Here is a 20,193-nt window from a genome sequence, read left to right on the forward strand (position 1 = left end):
GAACTCTTATAAAAAGAGGTTGGAGTCACACCATGACCCTTACCCCTCACCCGACCGGGATACTCGGGAGCATCTAGTACTCTACTAAGTACGCTCTCCTCACCGGTGGATGCCGATTGCGACAAGGTCTCCTGTAATTCATTTACATTTAAATAATTATTAGTGGAGATAAAAAGTCATTTATATATTAAAAAACATTTGATTTAATTAAAGACACAGTATTATACTTACACATTCAGTATAAACTCTCTGAACATCGGGATCGACAGCGTGATTCTTGCCCACACGAGCTTCCTTCCACAACACATGTACAGGAAGTGAAGCTTCCTCACTTTTAGTCTCCTCCAACTATGCATTGACACAAACGATAAAATCGTCAATTAAAACATGCACATGTAGACAATTAATTAAATCGAATTTCTATTTACTTACAATTTTATCCTCTAAGCGTGCATATCCCAAACGCCCTTTTTTGTATGGATACGCGGGTTTGGATGCTCTCTCCCTATTCGTGGCACTCTTTTTCTGAAAAGCTTCATCTCTTTGCTTTACAAACTCAGCCCAATCTGCTTCATCAATGAAGGTCGCATACTTTGTTGGCCGTCCCGGTGCATCTTCAAGAAATTTTCCATCTTTATCCTTAAGATAGGTGTTTGTCAAAAAACTTTTCCACCCTCTATATCTCTTGCCGGCCAAACTAAGTATGTAGCTTTTACGTTCATCTGGTATCTCAAAAGTCCTCTGCAAAAAAACGTACGCATAGTGTGTTAGTATAAATAATTTAAACAATTTATCGTCAAGATAATAACAACAATTAACCATATATGATATATACCTGAAGCTCTTCCCAAATCGCTTGTTTTTTCTCCTCCAATTCTAAATTTTTCGTCTTCGATTTCCAGGTAGCTATGGAGACTGGAATATGCATACGGACAAGTGTACCAATATAACTTGTCAACTTTGCAGAATTAGGACCAATTGGTTGTTTATCAGAATTCCATTCCAATCGGTATACTAATCCTTGGTCTCTATGTCGTATGATATCCCTCATAATAGTGATGCCTCGTGCAACCTCTTTTGCTTCAGTATCAGGTGGAGCATTTGTATCCGAAGCAACTCTTTCTTGTGAGTTTTCTTGTAAGTTTTCAGGTGGGTTTTCAGGTGGAGCATCTCTATCTGAAGCCATTGAACCTGTATCAAACAAACTAAAGCACATTAGTACACTATTAATAAGCTAACAATCTATACAAGTCAAATGGAAGTCAAACCATGCATGTACAAGTAAATCGGAAACGAAATCGGTACAAATCAAAATAAGCGTAAAAAAAGAAAGTTATCGGAATTGAACGAAATTTACATGGCTATGGTAAAACGTCGCCACGGACTCAAAAACAAAGTCGGTTTTCCGAAATTCAGACCCTAAGCCCGACTTTTGATTACGGGCAGAAGCAAAACCGATAAAAAAAATAGTCCCGAAATGTAAAGATAAGTGCATGAGCAGCTCCGGAATCGTCAAAATAGTATAGTTACATGTAAAGAAGTCAACAAGCGGATACATGGTTAGTAAGTACCTCCTATATTAACTCTCTAAACACATAAAAGTACCTCCTATATTAACTCTCTAAACACATAAAACTAATGTGTTTCTGTCAAAACGCAAAGTATAAACGGAATGAATCCGAAGCAATAAAACGTAACATATATAATCACACAATTTCAGACAAATTCATCATAATACCAGTAATTTGAGAAAGAAATTTACCTCGGATGTTACCGAACTCAAGAAAACGCCAAACGTCGAACTAGGCTGGGAAACGATCAAACTTTCACTATACACAAGTTACCCCTATAGCAAATTCACAAAGTTAGTAACCACCAAGACAAAATCGATTGAACAAAGGAAATCAACAATAGTTTGATGTGTGTACATACTCCTAAATATGTAGTACCAGAGTCAATGATACGAGCTCCAAAGAGATCCAAAGTTATCAATCCAGTCAGACCTATACAAGAAATTCAATTCAATGTATGATTATAATAAGAATGGGTGAATAGCTCATGATGCAGTTAATTAAATACACCACTACTAACACTACTAACACAAGACACACGATGCAGTTAATTAAATACACCACTACTAACACGAAGCTATAAAACTTTTTGCTCAAAAGCAAACCTTATGAATCATCCTTGTCTATATACATTAACTCACTCTTGTTTCATTCTTTACCTTCTCTCTTCCTCATTAATTCAACTCTCATAAGGTATATATTATTACTATTATTATATATTATTTATTATTTAATTTCTCTATGTGCTGTCATTCTCATACTTTACAGTACTTGGCATCCTTGAACAAGCCAATTTATTGTATAATATATACCATCACTCTCAATCTCATACACACACAACATATATATCATAGAGTTATTATATATAAATAAAAGTATATAATATATATTTTATCAAATTCCAAAATCTATATAGCTATGTATGTACTAGCTAGGGTTATTGTTGTTGTTATTATATATAAATAAAAGTATATAATATATAATATATATTATATATTATATAGTTTATATATATGCATAATATTGTTTGGTGCAGTACTGTCCATCTCAAACTTCCAGATATGTATTCATCAAATAGTTCCCTCAATGGAAATAACCTAACATTTTCCTCTAATTCAAGAAATACTCAAGTAAAAAACTCTTGTAGCTGCTGCAAGGCTTCATGTTTCTCCATGACAGTGCCCAACAATTGTATTTGTTAAGAAAAGAGGTAATTCAATTAACAAAATGCTGTGTTTTTGAGTGTAATCTAACAGATTGAGAAACACATACACTTGTTTTATATCTATCTTGCAATTTTCTCTCTTAGAATATATTATTAAACACAACAATCTCATAATGAATCTAAGAGGAAAAGAAAACAACAAAGAACAACAATTGATATTCACAAATACTCACAAACATGAAGCCTTCCAGATATGAAAGCTATGAGAAGTGTGATACCTGGGTGGCGCAAAGCAAGTTGCTACCAGAGGAGAAGAGACGGAGACGAAACGATGGTGGTGGACGGAGGAGAAGAAGTTCGCGCGATGGTGGTGGACGGAGGACCGATAAGGTTGACGGAGGACCGATAAGGTTGACGGAGGACCGACGACGGTGAGGGGTGGGGTTTCTGGTTCGCGTGCAGAGAGAAAAAGAAAGAGAGAAAGTGAGAAACAGTAGAAGCGTGTTTTTGGTTTTAATTTTAGTAATAAGGCTACTAAAGCGCTTCTGGAAAGCGCTCTCATAGCCTGGGCTATACCAGCGCTTTTGACAAAAAGCGCTCTCATTAAACACCCCTACCAGAGCGCTTTTGAAAAGCGCTTTCGTTCCCCCCACGTTCCCCCCCACCTACCAGAGCGCTTTTGTAAAGCGCTTTCGTACCCCCCCCTACCAGAGCGCTTTTGAAAAGCGCTCTCATAACCCCCCCCTACCAGAGCGCTTCTTAAAAGCGCTTTCATACCCCCCCACTATTAGAGCGCTTTTTTAGCGTGTTTTTTAATTTTGTCTTTAGCGAAGCCTATGCCAGCGCTTTTCCTAAAAGCGCTTTCGTAGGGGTGCTGCTAAAAGCCAAATTTGGCGTAGTGAAGTGTCGTGCGTGAATAAGAAAATATTTTGAAGAAGAACTTTAGCTTTTAAATAAGCGTAGTCTTTCTGAATTTGATTTTGTAGAAGGGTGGAAAGATTTTTGAATTTAGAGCAAGCAATTAATAGCAACTACCCTAAGTTAGAAAAATTGTTCTTTTAGTCTTTCGAGCGAAAAGGTCTATCCATACCATGAGAGGGAAGGAAGTCTTTCAATTGGATGTTTAAGGGTCATCGAGAATAATCGTTTGCCATAAGATTGTCCCTACCATAAAGAGGGCAGGTAGTCCAAGGGAAGGATATAATAGTCAATTAGGCAACAGTAAGGATACCTTAGCATTCGAAGGGACTATCACCATTTTATCGAGGGACGAGATCATATTTATCGTAGGCAACTCGAAAGGACTATGATCTTTTATCGGAGGGACATAGTGATTTTGAATCGAAGGCAGCAAGCTAAGGTATCCCTATATTCGAGGGACTTGACTATTTAGTATATTTAGAGGCAACAGTAATAAGGCAACAAAGGCAACCAGGGGGATTACCCTAAAGATGTGTGGGTGCACAATCACGTGGTTAACTTCGATTACATTTATCTTATAAAGTTAGTGATTCTATGTTCAATTCATGGTTTGCACTCCCTAGGGTTACGATCCACGCAGTTTAAAATTGCAGAAATTAAAGGCAGAAAAAATATAAAGTCCTACGCTATTACAATAAACACCTGCGGGGAAAGGGAAACTAAAGCAAAAAATAAGAGGGATAAATAATTAATTTAAATATCTTGAATGCCTTGATCTTCCTCGAACTCTGAAAATTAAAAGGAAAATAAATAAAGGGTGAGTGTAGGAGAGATTCATTGACGATTGAAACAAACTCCATTTTAATCTAAAAGTCAAAATAAACCAAAATGATATTTAAACGAAAGAAATTAGAAACTTAGCTTTTTCGATCTGGTATGGCGCGTGGCTGAAGGATCTTGGCTAACCCTGAAAAATGAAGAAGAGAAAGGTAGAAAACTTTTTGTGGCAAATAAAAGGCATTGATAAGAAATCAAAGAGGTTCTGAAAAAAGGCAAAGGTCCTGAAAACATTCAGGGTAAACCCTGATTTTTAGGGAATGAAGGTTTTATGAGAAAACACGATACATTAATTAATGGACAACACCTACCTAAAAATACCTAAGGATACTAGGGTTTATAAATGAAACGAGGTTAACAAACCTAAAAAATTAATTATTGGTTTTCTACCTAATTAATTAATTGATTAAAAGTATATACAAAAATAATAATTTTTAGTATCTAAAAAACAATTATTGATAAAATTGTGGAAACAAACGAGTTCCCGATTAAAAAGCGATGATTATAATTTTACTATATAAAAAAACTTATTAAGATAAGTAAAAAATATAAATAATAATAATTATAATAGAAAAGAAAAATAAGAAAATTAAAATAAAAGTATTCATGTAATTGAAATTAAAAAAATTAGAAAAAAAAGTCAGCTTTGATCCAGTGTGGTTGGTTGGTGAGTGTCCATAATGTGCCTTCGCGTCCTGGGGCGTTGGATCTAGCATTGAGGAGATCTGATGGTTGGTACTTGAGGGTGCCTCATGGTCTCGCATACGGGCGTTGCACTGAATCTGCAACAAAGAAAATTCAAAGAAAAATAAATAGCACGCCTGGGTTCGAACCCAAGACTTGTTAGTGACTAGTCTTCTGTCTTTAACCACTTGCGCTGGGAATCTTTCTAGTTAGTTAATTACCTTAAACAAAATTAATATAAAACAATGCAATGATGGCATAAGTCAAAGAAAGGAATACGCGTGGACCCCATTTGGTTGAGTGGGCAAATCAGAATTGGAGAGAGAGGGAAGAATTGTTGACTGACGAATCCCAATGTCCCACGCGTGGCTGAGAGAGAGAGAGAGAGAGAGAGAGAGAGAGAGAGAGAGAGAGAGAGAGAGAGAGAGAGAGAGAGAGAGAGAGAGAGAGAGAGAGAGGAATCGGACTGGCCAATCATGATGCGTTCCTCTGCCCAGTCAGCTTCGTCTTCTTCATTGTTCATCCACCTGGGAATTAGCTACGAATTCCCTACCAACTGGCTACGGTTTCTGCGATTAAATTCTGTAGCGAATCCTTCCATGTTTCAAAACCTGCAAAAATCATGTGAAACAAAAGTAAATGCAATCCATAACCATGGAAGAGACCTTGGCGATCCTAATGGTGCGCTTTGTTTGGTTTAAAACCGGCTGCAACCCTCAAAATGAAGAGGGAGATTTTCATGCCCTAGCCATGGTGAATGCTTGCCACTGCATCAAAACTCATAAACAATGGTGCGAATCGAACCTAAACATCACCCTAATTGTAAATATATGTATATGAGTCGTTCATGTTGTATGCATTAAAGATTCAAAACTCAAAATATAAAGCAAACTGATGATGTTTGGGTGGGACATTTGGTCGTGCGTGAAGCTTCAAGAATGGCATGGTTTTGCTCCTGGGAACCTCCTGAAGACGAATGAATGCTCAATACTGACAGTGGACGGCTGGTATTTTTACTTTGATCGTGCCCTAGTTTGTGAGGTTTTTTTATATTTTTGAGCGTGTTCTTGGAGGCTGGAATTCGTCCCCTCTTCCTTGTGATGTTGTTAAGAATATATAGGAATCTATTAGGTCTAATTTGTGGGCTTGGATACTTGATAATTGGTGAGATGGAGATTTGTTTTGAAAATTACATCAAATCTTTCTAATTTTGAAGAAACTCCTCATGACCATATTCCAACGAAATTATGGACCTTCAAGGGTGATCCTTGGGCCCTTATATGATCTAAACAAAAGCCATGCAATTTATTTTGCAATTTTTTCTTAATTTATTTGAGTTTTAATTGAATAAAATCCCAATAAATCAAATAAATAGCAAAAAAGTATGAGAATAATTTTATGGGCCTTTATTGGACTCATGATCATGTGTAGAAACTCAAACTTAGGCCCATAAGTCAAAATAAACAATTTTGTTCAAGTTGACTTTTGTGCATTTCTCCAAAATTGTCCAACTTTAGAAAAACCAAAACTCCCTCAATATTTATCATATGAAGGTGTTCTAGGACCTTTTGGAAATCCCAAGATGTCCTCTACAAGCCACTTTGGAACATATTTTGCATTTGGAGGTTTTATCATGATGATATAGCTCCTAACAAAAAACACCTTTTTGCGAGCTTCTAGAAGGACCTGTAATGTTTTGACTTGTATCTCTTAGGCGGAAGCATTTCTTGACATCGGGCCCCACATAAAAGTTGTAAAGAATTGAATTTCCTTGATAATGAGCTTTGGTTGAGGAATTTATGATAAAGTACGAGAGAGATATGATCAGTCAAAGTTGGGTTGACTTTTAGTTCAAAACCCTAAATTAGTAACTTGGACATTTGGTGATTTTGGAGCTTTCCTTGATGAATCATGGTCAATCCTTGATCAAATGATGAATGATACTTCAAAATGAGGACGTTGACCAAAAATCAGGAAATTTGACTGTACTTTGTCCATAGTTGACTTTTAGGTCAAACTAGTCGACTGTTGACCATTTGAACTGTAGACTGAGCAATCTTATGAATCAGAGCTTGAAGCTTGGCATGAGGACCCTTTGAAGCATATGAGAGCCCATGGGATCCATTTGAGGTATTAGAACTTGATTTTACTTTGAGAAATACAAAACCCTAGTTTAGAGGGTTGTTGTTTTAGGAGAGAAATTGCACGCTTCCTTCTTGTGTATCTTCGAGCATTTGAAAGTCAGATGGACTGAAATATGAATAAATATGATGGGCAAATTTTGGGGTATGACATCTGCCCCTGTTCAATCTTCTTATACCTGAGGATGTAGATTGGCTTGTGTGCCTGTCAGAATCTGAAGGTAGAAGAGGATTGAACACTAGAATACCCAGGAATTTGCCCTGGCTGAAGCAGGGACTTTTTCCGGAGACGGGCTTAAAGATGCCATCCAAGTGTTGGAAAAGATGTATGAGACGGGCTTAAAGATGCCGTCTGATTTGGATAAATACGAAAGTCAGAATAAGTCGTACGTTAGACTATATCCGAGCTTGAAGTATTGAAAGGCGTTTGTCGGAGATGGGCTTACAGATGCCATCAGTTGATGTATTGACGTGCGTCAGACTGAGTCGTACATTAGACCGCATCTCTGGTGTCATAATTTGTTGGCTCGATTGCCCTGAGCGTCTGGATCATATGAGTAAATTGATTGTCGTGACTCTATCGTCGCGACTTCATTGTCATGATTGTTTCTGAAATTAATACCGGGATTAGATATGTGACTCTATTTTCGTGACTCCATTGTCGTGATGCCATTACCGTGACTCTGTTATCGTGATTCCATTATCGTGACTCAGTTGTCGTGATTCCATTATCGTGCCTCAGTTGTCGTGATTGCATTATCGTGACTCAGTTGTCGTGATTCCATTATCGTGACTCAGTTGTCGTGATTCCATTATCGTGACTCAGTTGTCGTGATTCAATTATCGTGACTCAATTGTCGTGACTTTGTTGTCGTGACTCAGTTGTCGTGATTCCATTATCGTGACTCTGTTGTCGTGATTCCGTTATCGTGACTCAGTTGTCGTGACTCAGTTGTCGTGATTCCATTATTTGACTCAGTTGTCGTGACTCCATTGTCATGTTCTTTTCTGAATTGAGTGTCATGATTAAGTTTTTGAATGTTGATCGTGTCAGCACCGTTCGTGATGATAGAATTAGATCTTTGAAGGTTGATCGTGTCGGCACTGTTCGTAGTAACTGAATTATATCTTGGAAGGATGATCGTGTCCATACCGTTCGTGATGATAGAATTAGATCTTTGAAGGTTGATCGTGTCAGCACCGTTCGTAGTAACTGAATTAGATCTTAGAAGATGATCGTGTCTACACTGTTCATGATGACAGAATTAGATCTTTTGAATGTTGATCATGTCAGCACCGTTCGTAGTAAATGAATTAGATCTTAGAAGATGATCGTGTCTACACCGTTTGTGATGATAGAATTAGATTTTGGAAAGATGATTGTGTCTACACCATTTGTGATGATAGAATTAGATCTTTGAAGGTTGATCGTGTCAGCACCGTTCGTAGTAACTGAATTAGATCTTGGAAGGATGATTATCTCTGAACTATCTCTGGAGAATACCCGGAACTAAGTATCAGAATTAAATCATTGTCTTGATTATCTCTGAACTATTTCTGGAGAATACCCGGAACTAAGTATCAGAACTAAATCATTGTCTTGATTATCTCTACACTATATCAAGAAGATAATGTTCATTTGTAGGAATAGACTGAAAAAGCAACATTAATTTTTTGCAGTATCGGGATGCATGTAATGAATGAGACGAGGTCCTCAAAATAAATGAAGAAACTTTGTATGTTTTGTATGCGTTTGTTATGAATCTCTATATGTAGTGTATGGATATGTATGCGATGTATATGATGTATGACTACGACTTATGCTATTTGGAATGTTTTGAGAAAATAAGTCTCTGTATTGTTGTGATTTTGATGTTTGATCCTGTCTTGAAGATGCTCAGCTGGGGATTTATGATTTCTGCTTGGGGGTGAAAGCGATTTGAATGATTGATCTTTGATGCAACCTGGCCGAGAATAAGAGAAATGAATAGACCCTGTTGAAGGAGGGATTTAAGATAAATGCTTTGAATATTACTTTGTGGGGATGTAATCCTGTGAAATTGGAGTCGTAGGAAACCATGGATGCCTCGAATATTGCCCCCAGTGATTATGGTACTTGTCATTCTTGAACTCGTATTGATTGGGACCTGCCAATGAGTATTGGTCGAAGTGTCAACTAGACTTGCATAGATTTTCCCTTGCTAGTAGGGATTTTAAAAAGATTTGCCTCGCGAGGACTTTATGAGGTGTGTACTATGGGTGATGCCCCTGGAACTCATAAGCTTAGGGTGATGCCCCTGAATGATCGGGAAGTAGCTTCAGACCCACTTGGGTGCATGCCCCTGGTTGTTTGGAATCTTGAGAGATTCTTGGAATCTTGACCTGATTGCCCCAGATTGATTGACATTCTTTGAGAGATTCTCGGAATCTTGACTTGACTGCCCCAGGTTGATTGGATAAACCATGTCATGCCCCTTGTATACATAAGAGCCATTGCTTCTGAAGTGATTTTGTCTGTTGGGATAACTTTCAGTCATTAGTTACCATGTGCAAATACTTCCTGATGCTAACATTCGAAATTATGTAGCAAAATATGTTTAATAATGAATTCATGAGATGCAGTGCATATGTTTGTCTTGATTTTTTTGAAAAACATTACAACAGAAGATGTAAAAGCGTGATGTTTAAAAACGTGACGTTTGTAAAACAAGATATCAACTCAGCATTTGTGGTAAACCTTAAGGAGTCAGGATACCCTTTTTGGTGACAGTATGCTTTCGAACTAACCATGCTTCAGTTAGAACTTTCAAGGGTTGTAACGTGGCTTGGTTCACGGTTTAAGAAACAAAGAATAATGGCTTGAAAATTTATTTATACCCATCCCAATCTTCGTGATGTTCTTCGATCCTATGCTCAGTTAACTCTAAGTTTAAACCTTAGCAAAGCTTGAAGTTGTAACATTGATATTTGATGATGGTTAAAGTACCGGAGGTTTATTTGGACAGGCAGTCATCCCTTTTTTTTTGTAATACTTTCTTTTTGTCGAGGATTTGTAGTGACCTCTTTTTTGACTTTGATTTTTGTTATCCCTACTTTTGCCTGAACTGCTTATTTTGTGATTACAGTCAGCGGGATGTTCCGACATTTCGATAAGTCTCCTTCATAGGTTTTGACTTAACAACTTTTTCTTTTTGGTAGATGTTATACGGTGAACTGACTTTTTATCAAAATGTCGCGGTTAAGCATGAGTCGCCACCGACTTTTATTTTATCCAAATATTAGAAAGGCTAAAAGAACAGGAAAAAACCTTTAAAAGAAATTTTGAGTTCGGGGGTAATTTATGCAAAGGGAAGGTGTAAGGCACCCTTTGCATCCATGGTTTTCCATGGGCTCTTAATTGCTTTGCTCTTTTGAAGGAAAAAAGTGTAGAAAAGAAATAAGACTTTAGCTTGTAAATAAGCGTAGCTTTTTTTGAAGAATTATGAGAAAGAATATAGAAAAAGGTTTTAGAGCAAGGCAAAGCAATTAGGGGCAATTACCTTATAGTTTGAAAAAGAGGTTCTTTTAGCCTTTCAGGGTGAAAGGTCTATCCTTGCCATAAGAGGGCAGGAAGCCTTTCATTTGGAGATTGAAGGGTCGTCGAGTTATCGTTCGCCTTATGACTGTCCCATGCCATAGAGAGGCAGGTAGTCTCAAGGGAAGGATCAGAATAGCCTTTTTTGTAGGCAACCAGAGGATACCTCAGCCTTTTTCGTAGGCAACTTCCGAGGGTCGGTCATATTCGTGTATCGAAGGCAGCATCATTAGGGACTTATGACCTTTATTTGTATCGAGACAGCATGGCTGAGGTATCCTCGTATTCGAGGGACATGGCTATTCTGCAAACACAAAAGGCAACAGACAACAAGGCAACAGGCAACAAGGCAACATAGAGGTATCACGTGGTTAACTTCGATGACATTTATCTTGTAAAATTAGTGATTCTAGGTTCAATTCAAAGTTATCACTCCCTAAAATTACTAACCACAGCAAGCAATAATGGGAGAGGGAAATTGAAACCAGCGGAATTAAAAGCAGAAAATATAATAGTTTAGGGTTTAGGGTTACTGATACTCGTAGCTTTGGCAATTGACAAACCCTAAAGATTGGAAAAGGAAGAATAAACAGAAAAATGGGTGAGTGCATTATCAGTTCGGAGGCAAACATAGTTAACCCTAAAATGAGAAGGTAAAAAGAAATTAAAATAATAAGATAGGTAAACAATAGATACTTAGCTTTGAATTTGATCTGACATGGTTGGCAGTCGGAGGAAGTCTCGGGGTAACCCTGAAAAATGGCAAAGGCAAAAAAAGTGAATGTAGGCAAGATTTATTTGGAGGCAAACCCTAATTAAAAGGAAACAAAATAGACTTTTCAAAATAAATAGAACGCTTAGCTTTGGATTTTGATCAGGCGCGTAGTCGGGCGAACCCTGGTGATAACCCTGAAAAGATTGCACAAGGAAAAGAAATTTTTAGTGTAGGGCAAATTCTCGTAAACCCTGATTAGGGCACAAGTTAACCATGGTTAATAGAATAAATAAAACTCGAATTAATTAATTATTGGTTTTCAACCTAATTAATTAAATCGGAGAAAATAGGTTTTCGATTAAACTATCTAACCTACTAAGTAATTTGGTTAATTAATAAAATATTAACAATTAAATAACTAAGTTGTTAATCATTTAATTATTTAAATCAAATAATAATCATTATTAAATCCAATTAATTATTATAAAATAAATATTATAAAAAGACTAAAATTGTTGATCTAAAAGATAAAGAGTTTTGTAATTGAAAAGAAAATAAAAAATAGAAAAACAATTAGAATAGAATAAAGAAAAGAATAAAAAATCAATTGGAATAGAATAACAGAAAAATGTAACTTAGCTGGAATCTGGTGCAGGCTCTGAAACGTTGGATTGATTCGCGCATGCATAGCTATGAATGTCTGCAAAGCAGTCCAATACTCGCGATGGTAGTACCTCGCATAAACAAGAAAATATTAGTAAGAAAATACAAAATAATGCGTGAGAAAAATGATAAAATGTGAACAAATATGAATCAAAATTATTTGAAAGAAATTTAACATTTAATATTAATTCCTAAGAAATAAAGTTAAAATATATATTTTTTCTTTAAATTGAAATAATAGTAACTATTAGTAATAAACAATTATTTAAAGAAATCTAAAAGGGTTAGTTTTGTAAGATGACTAAGTAATTATGAGAAAAAAAACTAATCTTTCCATTATCTCTTGCTTTACACGTGAGGAGTCAGTAACAACAATCTATGCTTGTTCAATTTAACTCACATAAACATGGTCCCACAATAGAGACTACCCAATTTCTTTCATGATGAAAAACCATTTCGCCGTTTAACGTCAAAAGCAACAGAGTTCCTCCAACCAACTCTATTCATCTCCCTCAATAATTGAAACATCAATTTGCAGAATAATGAAATAGAATACAATTAATAACTGTATGAGCAAAAGATCGGCGTAACCTGCATTTTGAACGGTGCCGAAAATTCTGCAGGTCGACGGAATTGGTGTACGTCGCGGCTGGAATCCGTGATGGACATCGGCATACAACTGAGCGGTTGAGAGATTTCCGTCAGCGGCGGAGAGTCCTCGTGGAGTAACGATTTGCAGATGGTGGTTGTTGGTGCAATCGTGAGCGGAGGGAGCTTGGCCGGAGATGTCGGCTTCTCGCGTCGGCGTTGGCTTCCAATTTTTCTTCTTATTTTTCTGTTGATGATGAACGAAATTTATTGCTTGTTGAGATTGAATGAAGGTGATGAAGCAGCATTGATGGTGTGTTTCGATTTGTTGCAGGTTATGTGCGATTGTGATGACGGTGGTGGTTCATCAGTCGAAGAAATTAATGATTGTCGGCAAAGTCACGGCTTCGGGCGAGTGAGATCTTTTTTCCTTTTCTGCAAAAAAAATAAATAAAAAGATTTATACCAATTGAATTAATGCTGTTAGATTATAGGGATACTTGAAGTTTTATGACTCTGGAAAATTGGTCATGTGTGGAGTCGGCCTCGGGACAGAATAAGTCTTTGAGAAAATAAGGGTCCTTTGTTTACAAGTTAGAGTCCCTTATTTATAATGAAAAAAAATTAGGTTAGACTAAAAAAGACTAAATCACAACTTGATGATAATTAACCAATAATAGTTGAAATTTAAGATCAAATTTGATTAGATCTCTAAATTATAACTATTTTGATCAATTTCCATAGAAACTTGCCTAAAATAAAATGAAATAAAATCAATTCAAATATTTTTGTATTTTGGATTTTTTGACTAAAAAAGCATGAAATCAAGATTTAAATAAAAATTGATATTTTGAAGATTGGTTAAAAATATAATAATAAAAAAACAATTTTGTGATAAATAAAAATAAAGTTAGTAGCAAAATAAAAGATGGAAAAATGTCAGAAGTGGGATTCGAACACGGGACCCCGCGCTATTGTACCTTTTTGCACTCAAATTCTTACCAATTGTGTTATGTCAATTATTCGAAATAAAATGACATTTGTAATTATATGAGGGCAAATTTTGGGGTATGACAGTAGATACTGACTGCATGACTTCTTGGTTTCGGGAATCCATCATTATTTGGTGTAAACAATAGCTAGCATAATTGGGTTAACTGAGTAACTACCCTGCCCCAGGTTATGATTAAGGGTTTTAAATTGCACAAGAAAGAAACTTCGACTCCTTAGGCTCAAAGGGTTTTACGAGGGATTAACATCCTTATATCTCCACTATTTAGGAATTGAAACAATGCCTGTACATCGTCAGCATAGTCTGTTCAAAAGCATCACTGTATGAGGTTGCGGTATCGTTTTCGTCATCCTCCCTCAAAAGGCATACAACTTTAGAGGGAGTCGAGTATCACAAAACATATGCAAAGTAAAGACGCAATTTAAAATGAGTGATAGCGAAATAAATTAATCAAGACAAACATATGCAATGCATTATTGATGATTATTAAAACATATAATGTTTATCATGAGTCAAATGTTTCAACAAACAAAATAGAAATTGCGCATGAGAATAAGTCTAATGATTAAAAAGTTCATCCTTCTAGACGTTAATATGTCTTGTCGTGATTAGGCATGGGAGCAGTGATCACTACAGGTGTCTTGGGAGGGTTGAATTCGATTTCCCCAGCATCGATCATATCTTGGATCTTGTTCTTCAATGACCAACAATCATTCGTATCATGTCCAGGGCTATTGGAATGATATGCGCACCTCGCATTGGGCTTATAGCTAGGAGCGGAAGTGTTGGGCTTCACGGGAGGATCCTTTATAGTAATCAAGTTTGACTTCAGCAGATGTTGCAGCATCTGAGCCAACGACATATTTATCTTTATGAACTGACACATAGGTGCACCTGGCTTGCTTCGTTGTTGTGGAACTGCTTCAACAGATAGGTTGCATTTATTGCGACCTTTCTGGTTGAACATAGCATTATCCATATGAGGCTTCTCAGGTGAGTTGAAGTCAATGATCTTGTCGTCAATTAAGTCTTGAATCCTATGCTTCAATGGTCCACAATCTTCAGTATCATGACCAGGGCTATTCGAATGATAAGCAAATCTTGCATTATACTTGCACCTGGTGTTAGAACAAGATTTGTTCTGATCAATTATCTTAGTTTTGATGATAACAATAATATGAATTTTGCTTAAGATAATATGGTACTCTAATCCAATGCAATTTCCCTTTCAGGAAATATATAAAGAGTACGCATAATTCAGCGCTCAGAAGCTTTGTCTCAAGGGTTCAGCATGCAACATCAGAACATGGTCTGGCAAGACATCAGAAGATGGTCGAAGCAGAATCAGAACATGGGTCTATGGAAGCATCAGAAGAACATGAGATCAGAAGCATTAAAGCTCAGAAGATGGTATCACGCTCAGAAGCACTTCAAGGTCAGAAGATCAGAAGATGCTATGCACCAAGCTGTTTGACTCTGATGATATTCAAACGTTGTATTCACAAACATCAGATCAGAAGAAAGTACAAGTGGCAAGCTACGCTGACTGACAAAAGGAACGTTAAAAGCTATTAAAGGCTACGTCAGTAGACACAGCGTGAACAAGGCTCGAGGTAGTTGACAAAAGCGTATAACATTAAATGCGATGCTGTACGGAACACGCAAAGCATTAAATGCATTCAACGGTCATCTTCTCAACGCCTATAAATATGAAGTTCTGATGAGAAGCAAGGTTAACGATTCTGCACCAAAACAACTTATATCAAACTTGCTGAAACGCTGTTCAAATCTAAACTCAGAATCTTCATCTTCATCAAAGCTCACTACATTGCTTTTGTAATATATTAGTGAGATTAAGCTTAAACGATTAAGAGAAATATCACAGTTGTGATTATCGCTTTTAAGAAGCATTTGTAAACTCTTGAATTGATTACATTAAGTTGTAAGGAACTAGAGTGATCGTGTTGATCAGAATACTCTAGGAAGTCTTAGGAGTGAACTAAGCAAGTTGTAACTAGAGTGATCGTGTTGATCAGTAGACTCTAGAAAAAGTCTTAGAGGGTATCTAAGCAGTTGTTCCTGGAGTGATCAGTGTGTGATCAGAAGACTCTGGAAGACTTAGTTGCGGACTAAGTGGAAAACCATTGTAATCCGTGCGATTAGTGGATTAAATCCTCAGTTGAGGTAAATCATCTCTGCGGGGGTGGACTGGAGTAGTTTAGTTAACAACGAACCAGGATAAAAATAACTGTGCAATTTATTTTTATCTGTCAAGTTTTTAAAGCTACACTTATTCAAACCCCCCCTTTCTAAGTGTTTTTCTATCCTTCAATTGGTATCAGAGCGCCGGTTCTAAGGTGCAAGCACTTAACCGTGTTTAGAAAAGATTCAGGAAGAGAAAAACGCTTCTGTAAAAGATGGTTGATGAAAGTGAAAGGACTACACCTACACCTGCATCTACATCTGGCTCTGCTGAGCAATACAACGGTAACAATGGTTATACTAGACCACCGGTATTTGATGGTGAAAACTTTGAATACTGGAAAGATAAACTGGAAAGTTACTTTCTGGGTCTAGATGGTGATCTATGGGATCTTCTGATGGATGGTTACAAACATCCTGTAAATGCCAGAGGCGTAAAGCTGACGAGGCAAGAAATGGATGATGATCAGAAAAAGCTTTTCAGGAATCATCATAAATGCAGAACTGTTTTGCTGAATGCTATCTCTCATGCTGAGTATGAGAAGATATCTAACAGGGAAACGGCCTATGACATATATGAGTCCTTGAAAATGACTCGTGAAGGAAATGCTCAAGTCAAGGAGACTAAAGCTCTAGCTTTAATCCAGAAGTATGAAGCCTTCAAGATGGAGGATGATGAAGACATTGAAAAGATGTTTTCAAGATTTCAAACTCTTACTGCTGGATTGAGAGTTCTTGACAAGGGATACACCAAGGCTGATCATGTAAAGAAGATCATCAGAAGCTTACCCAGAAGATGGGGTCCTATGGTGACTGCATTCAAGATTGCGAAGAATCTGAATGAAGTTTCTCTGGAAGAGCTTATCAGTGCCTTGAGAAGTCATGAAATAGAGCTGGACGCAAATGAGCCTCAAAAGAAAGGTAAGTCTATTGCATTAAAATCCAATATCAAGAAATGCACTAACGCTTTTCAGGCTAGAGAAGAAGATCCTGAAGAATCAGAATCTGAAGAAGAAGATGAACTGTCCTTAATCTCCAGAAGGCTAAATCAACTCTGGAAGACCAAGCAAAGGAAGTTCAGAGGCTTCAGAAGCTCAAAGGAATTTGAACGTGGAGAATCTTCTGATGACAGAAGATTTGACAAGAAGAAGGTCATGTGCTATGAATGCAATGAGCCTGGACACTACAAGAATGAATGTCCAAATCTTCAGAAGGAAAATTCCAAGAAGAAGTTTCATAAGAAGAAAAGTCTTATGGCAACCTGGGATGAGTCAGAAGATGATTCTGAAGACGAGCAGGCTAACTGTGCGCTGATGGAGACAGAAGATGAAGGATCAGAATCTACATCAGAATCAGATTCTGAAGAGGTATTTTCTGAACTTACTAGAGATGAGTTAGTTTCCGGTCTAACTGAACTACTGGAACTCAAGTCTCAGATTAGTCTCAAATACAAAAAGCTGAAAAAGCAATTTGAATTTGAAACAAAGAAGCTTGAGTTGGAAAATTCTGAATTAAAAGAAAAACTTTTAAAATTATCCAATAATATTGGATCCCCTTCTGATTCAGAAAAATCCACTCCTAGTCTAAACCATATTCTGAAAGAATATGATTTAAGTTTCAGGAAGTTCTTATCTAGAAGTATTGGCAGAAGTCAGCTAGCTTCTATGATATATGCTGTGTCTGGAAACAAAAGAGTAGGCATTGGTTTTGAGGGTGAAACCCCATACAAACTTGAACCTGTTGATGAAATGAAAATCACATACAAGCCATTGTATGATCAGTTCAAGTATGGCCACTCCCATGATATTAGGCACGCTTCACATGCTCAAAGTTTTCACTTAACACACACCAAAAAGCATGTGACACAACCTAGGAAATATCATGGAACTCACATTAAAAATTATCATGTTGTTCCTTCTTCTGCGTACAATGTTAAACCTAGGTTCAATCAGAACTTGAGGAGAACTAACAAGAAAGGACCCAAGAAAATGTGGGTACCAAAGAAAAAGACTATTTCTTTTGCAGATTCTCTTGGTGACAAAGAAGATAAAAGTCAACATGACATGTCTCCTGGACTCAAGTTGGTCTCAACACTTGAAGGGAAGAAAGATTGTCTTCCAAGTTCTGGTTCTTAAATCTGTTGAAGAAATTATGCTTGTAGGAGATCAGAAAAGAAAGTTGTTAGTCTTGGAACCATCTATTTTGTTTGTGTCTATAGCAATGATGTAAAATGCTACAGAATAGACATCTTTGAAACCTTGACTGTGGACGAATCAATAAATATCTAGTTTGATGATAAACTTGTTTCTGATGAAACAAAGCGGCTTAAGATTTTCTGCAAATACAATTTTGTCGTATCAAAAGCTGCAGAACAAAGAAGTGAATCTCCAGAAGCTGTGTACATCAGAAGTAATGAATCAGAAGATCATTCAGATTTATATCAGCTCACTTCAGAAGAAGTGTTTCCAGAAGAGAAAGTTTATCAGATCAGAAGCAGTGATCTAAATCTGAAGGCGTAAAATCTCTCTGATATTTACAGCTGTCATCTATTATTTGATGATGAACACGTGTCTGTACGGTTTGTACAAAGCGTGCAGTTGAAAAGACGCCGACCTAGGTAACTGTATTAAATCATTTCATTTACTGTGTTCTCTCTCCTAATGTCATTTCTCATTAAATGCATAATGATTTCTTTTTAAATCTTTTAAATAACCCGTTTCATCTTCATTCCCTCTTTTTCTCTCTTTCTCTCTCTTTTGTGCATTCACTTCGTTGCATCTCTCTTCAAACCCTAGTTCTTGATTTGATCTCAAAGCATTATCATAATGAATCCATCTTCTCGTTCATCAATCTCTAAAGATAGAATCACTTCCACACAGAACCGTTTAAGCAAAAATGATGCTTCATTGAAAACATGCTTAATACCCACGAAAGAACTGGAAGTTCTATGTGAATCGGCTGTGGACGTCAACAACCTTAAAGCAAATGGCTTTCAGTGTGATGCAAGAATCTTTGAGCAAGGATGGTCTAAATATCTTGATAGATTGGTTGGTCCAATTTATCCTGAACTTGTAAAGGAGTTTTGGGTACATGCAACAGTTACCCCAACTGCCATCATTTCATTCGTGCTAGGGCATGAAGTGACTATCACTGAGAAACTCATCAGAAAGCTGTACAATCTTGATGATGAAGAAGGTTGGTCTGAGTTTCAACCCCATACAGTTGACTGGACTTTAGTTGAAAAACAAATCTCTACGGTTGTTGGAACTGATTCTCATTTTACGGGCAACTTAAAGCCTTTTTATAAAGTATGGGCTGAGATTATTCTGGGTTCTCTTCACCATAGAAAAAAGATGCGCTGCTCCTCCTACATCAGTCCGACTCACAAGTATACTCTTTTCTGCATTGGCAAAAAGATAGAGATCAACATCTCTCATATTCTATTTGAGAATCTGAAAACCTCTATCTTTGAGTCAAGAGAAGATGAAAGGGCGAAGTACCCTCATATTCCAAGAACAACCATTCCTTTCGGAAGGATGATTTCAGACATTCTGATTGAAAGCAAAGTGGTGGACTCCATCAGAAATCGTAATGCCTCGCATTTTCTTGGAGTAACTCAAGGTCCCATCTTCAATGGTGTTGATCTGTTCGGACTGGAAGTCATTAAGAATGTACCTGTTATGTGCACAAGCTTTCCTGACATTCTGTCAAGAAGAATTGCTGTTGAAGGATTCATATATTTGTATCATAAAGAACTTGATCAAGTTGTCAAGTTTTACTTGGAAGATTGTGTGAGGAAGCAATCAGACGTTGATCCTGCTTGGATCCGTGGCAGAGTACTTCCATCCAAAGATGATATTCTGAAGAAGGATAAAAAGGAACGTCAGGCAAGGCTAAAAAGAAAGGCACAAGAAGATGAGGCTGAGAGAGCCAAGAAGTTGAGGGTCACCTATGATCCTGACAAGGTGGACTCTAAAGAACGAAGAGATAAAAGGATCAGAGATTCCTTTCGCAGAACCAGATCTTCTTCTTCTTCTGTACAAATCTCCAGAAAGGTCTTTACTTCACCTCCTTCTGTCCCTAAACCATCTTTCCAATCACCTCCATCTGAACCAAAAGT

At 37.0% G+C, this 20,193-nt stretch overlaps 1 protein-coding gene across 3 annotated transcripts in view; it reads left to right on the forward strand.

The window, feature by feature from the left end:
* LOC131651900 (uncharacterized) overlaps positions 1-18,862 on the forward strand; it is a 72,006-nt gene extending 53,144 nt beyond the window's left edge. For 2 of the 3 annotated variants that reach the window (XM_058921621.1, XM_058921622.1), the window contains exon 3: positions 13,194-18,862. In XM_058921621.1, coding sequence (XP_058777604.1) covers positions 16,289-18,208 — 1,920 coding nt within the window. In that variant the 5' untranslated portion in view covers positions 13,194-16,288 and the 3' untranslated portion in view covers positions 18,209-18,862. Of the gene's footprint in view, positions 1-10,693; positions 13,078-13,193 lie in introns of those variants that run through there. The other variant, XM_058921623.1, reaches the window with a different exon arrangement.
* Positions 18,863-20,193: the final 1,331 nt, after the last annotated feature.

This window comes from Vicia villosa, linkage group LG2 (assembly GCF_029867415.1).
Source record: "Vicia villosa cultivar HV-30 ecotype Madison, WI linkage group LG2, Vvil1.0, whole genome shotgun sequence".
Lineage (NCBI taxonomy): Eukaryota > Viridiplantae > Streptophyta > Magnoliopsida > Fabales > Fabaceae > Vicia > Vicia villosa.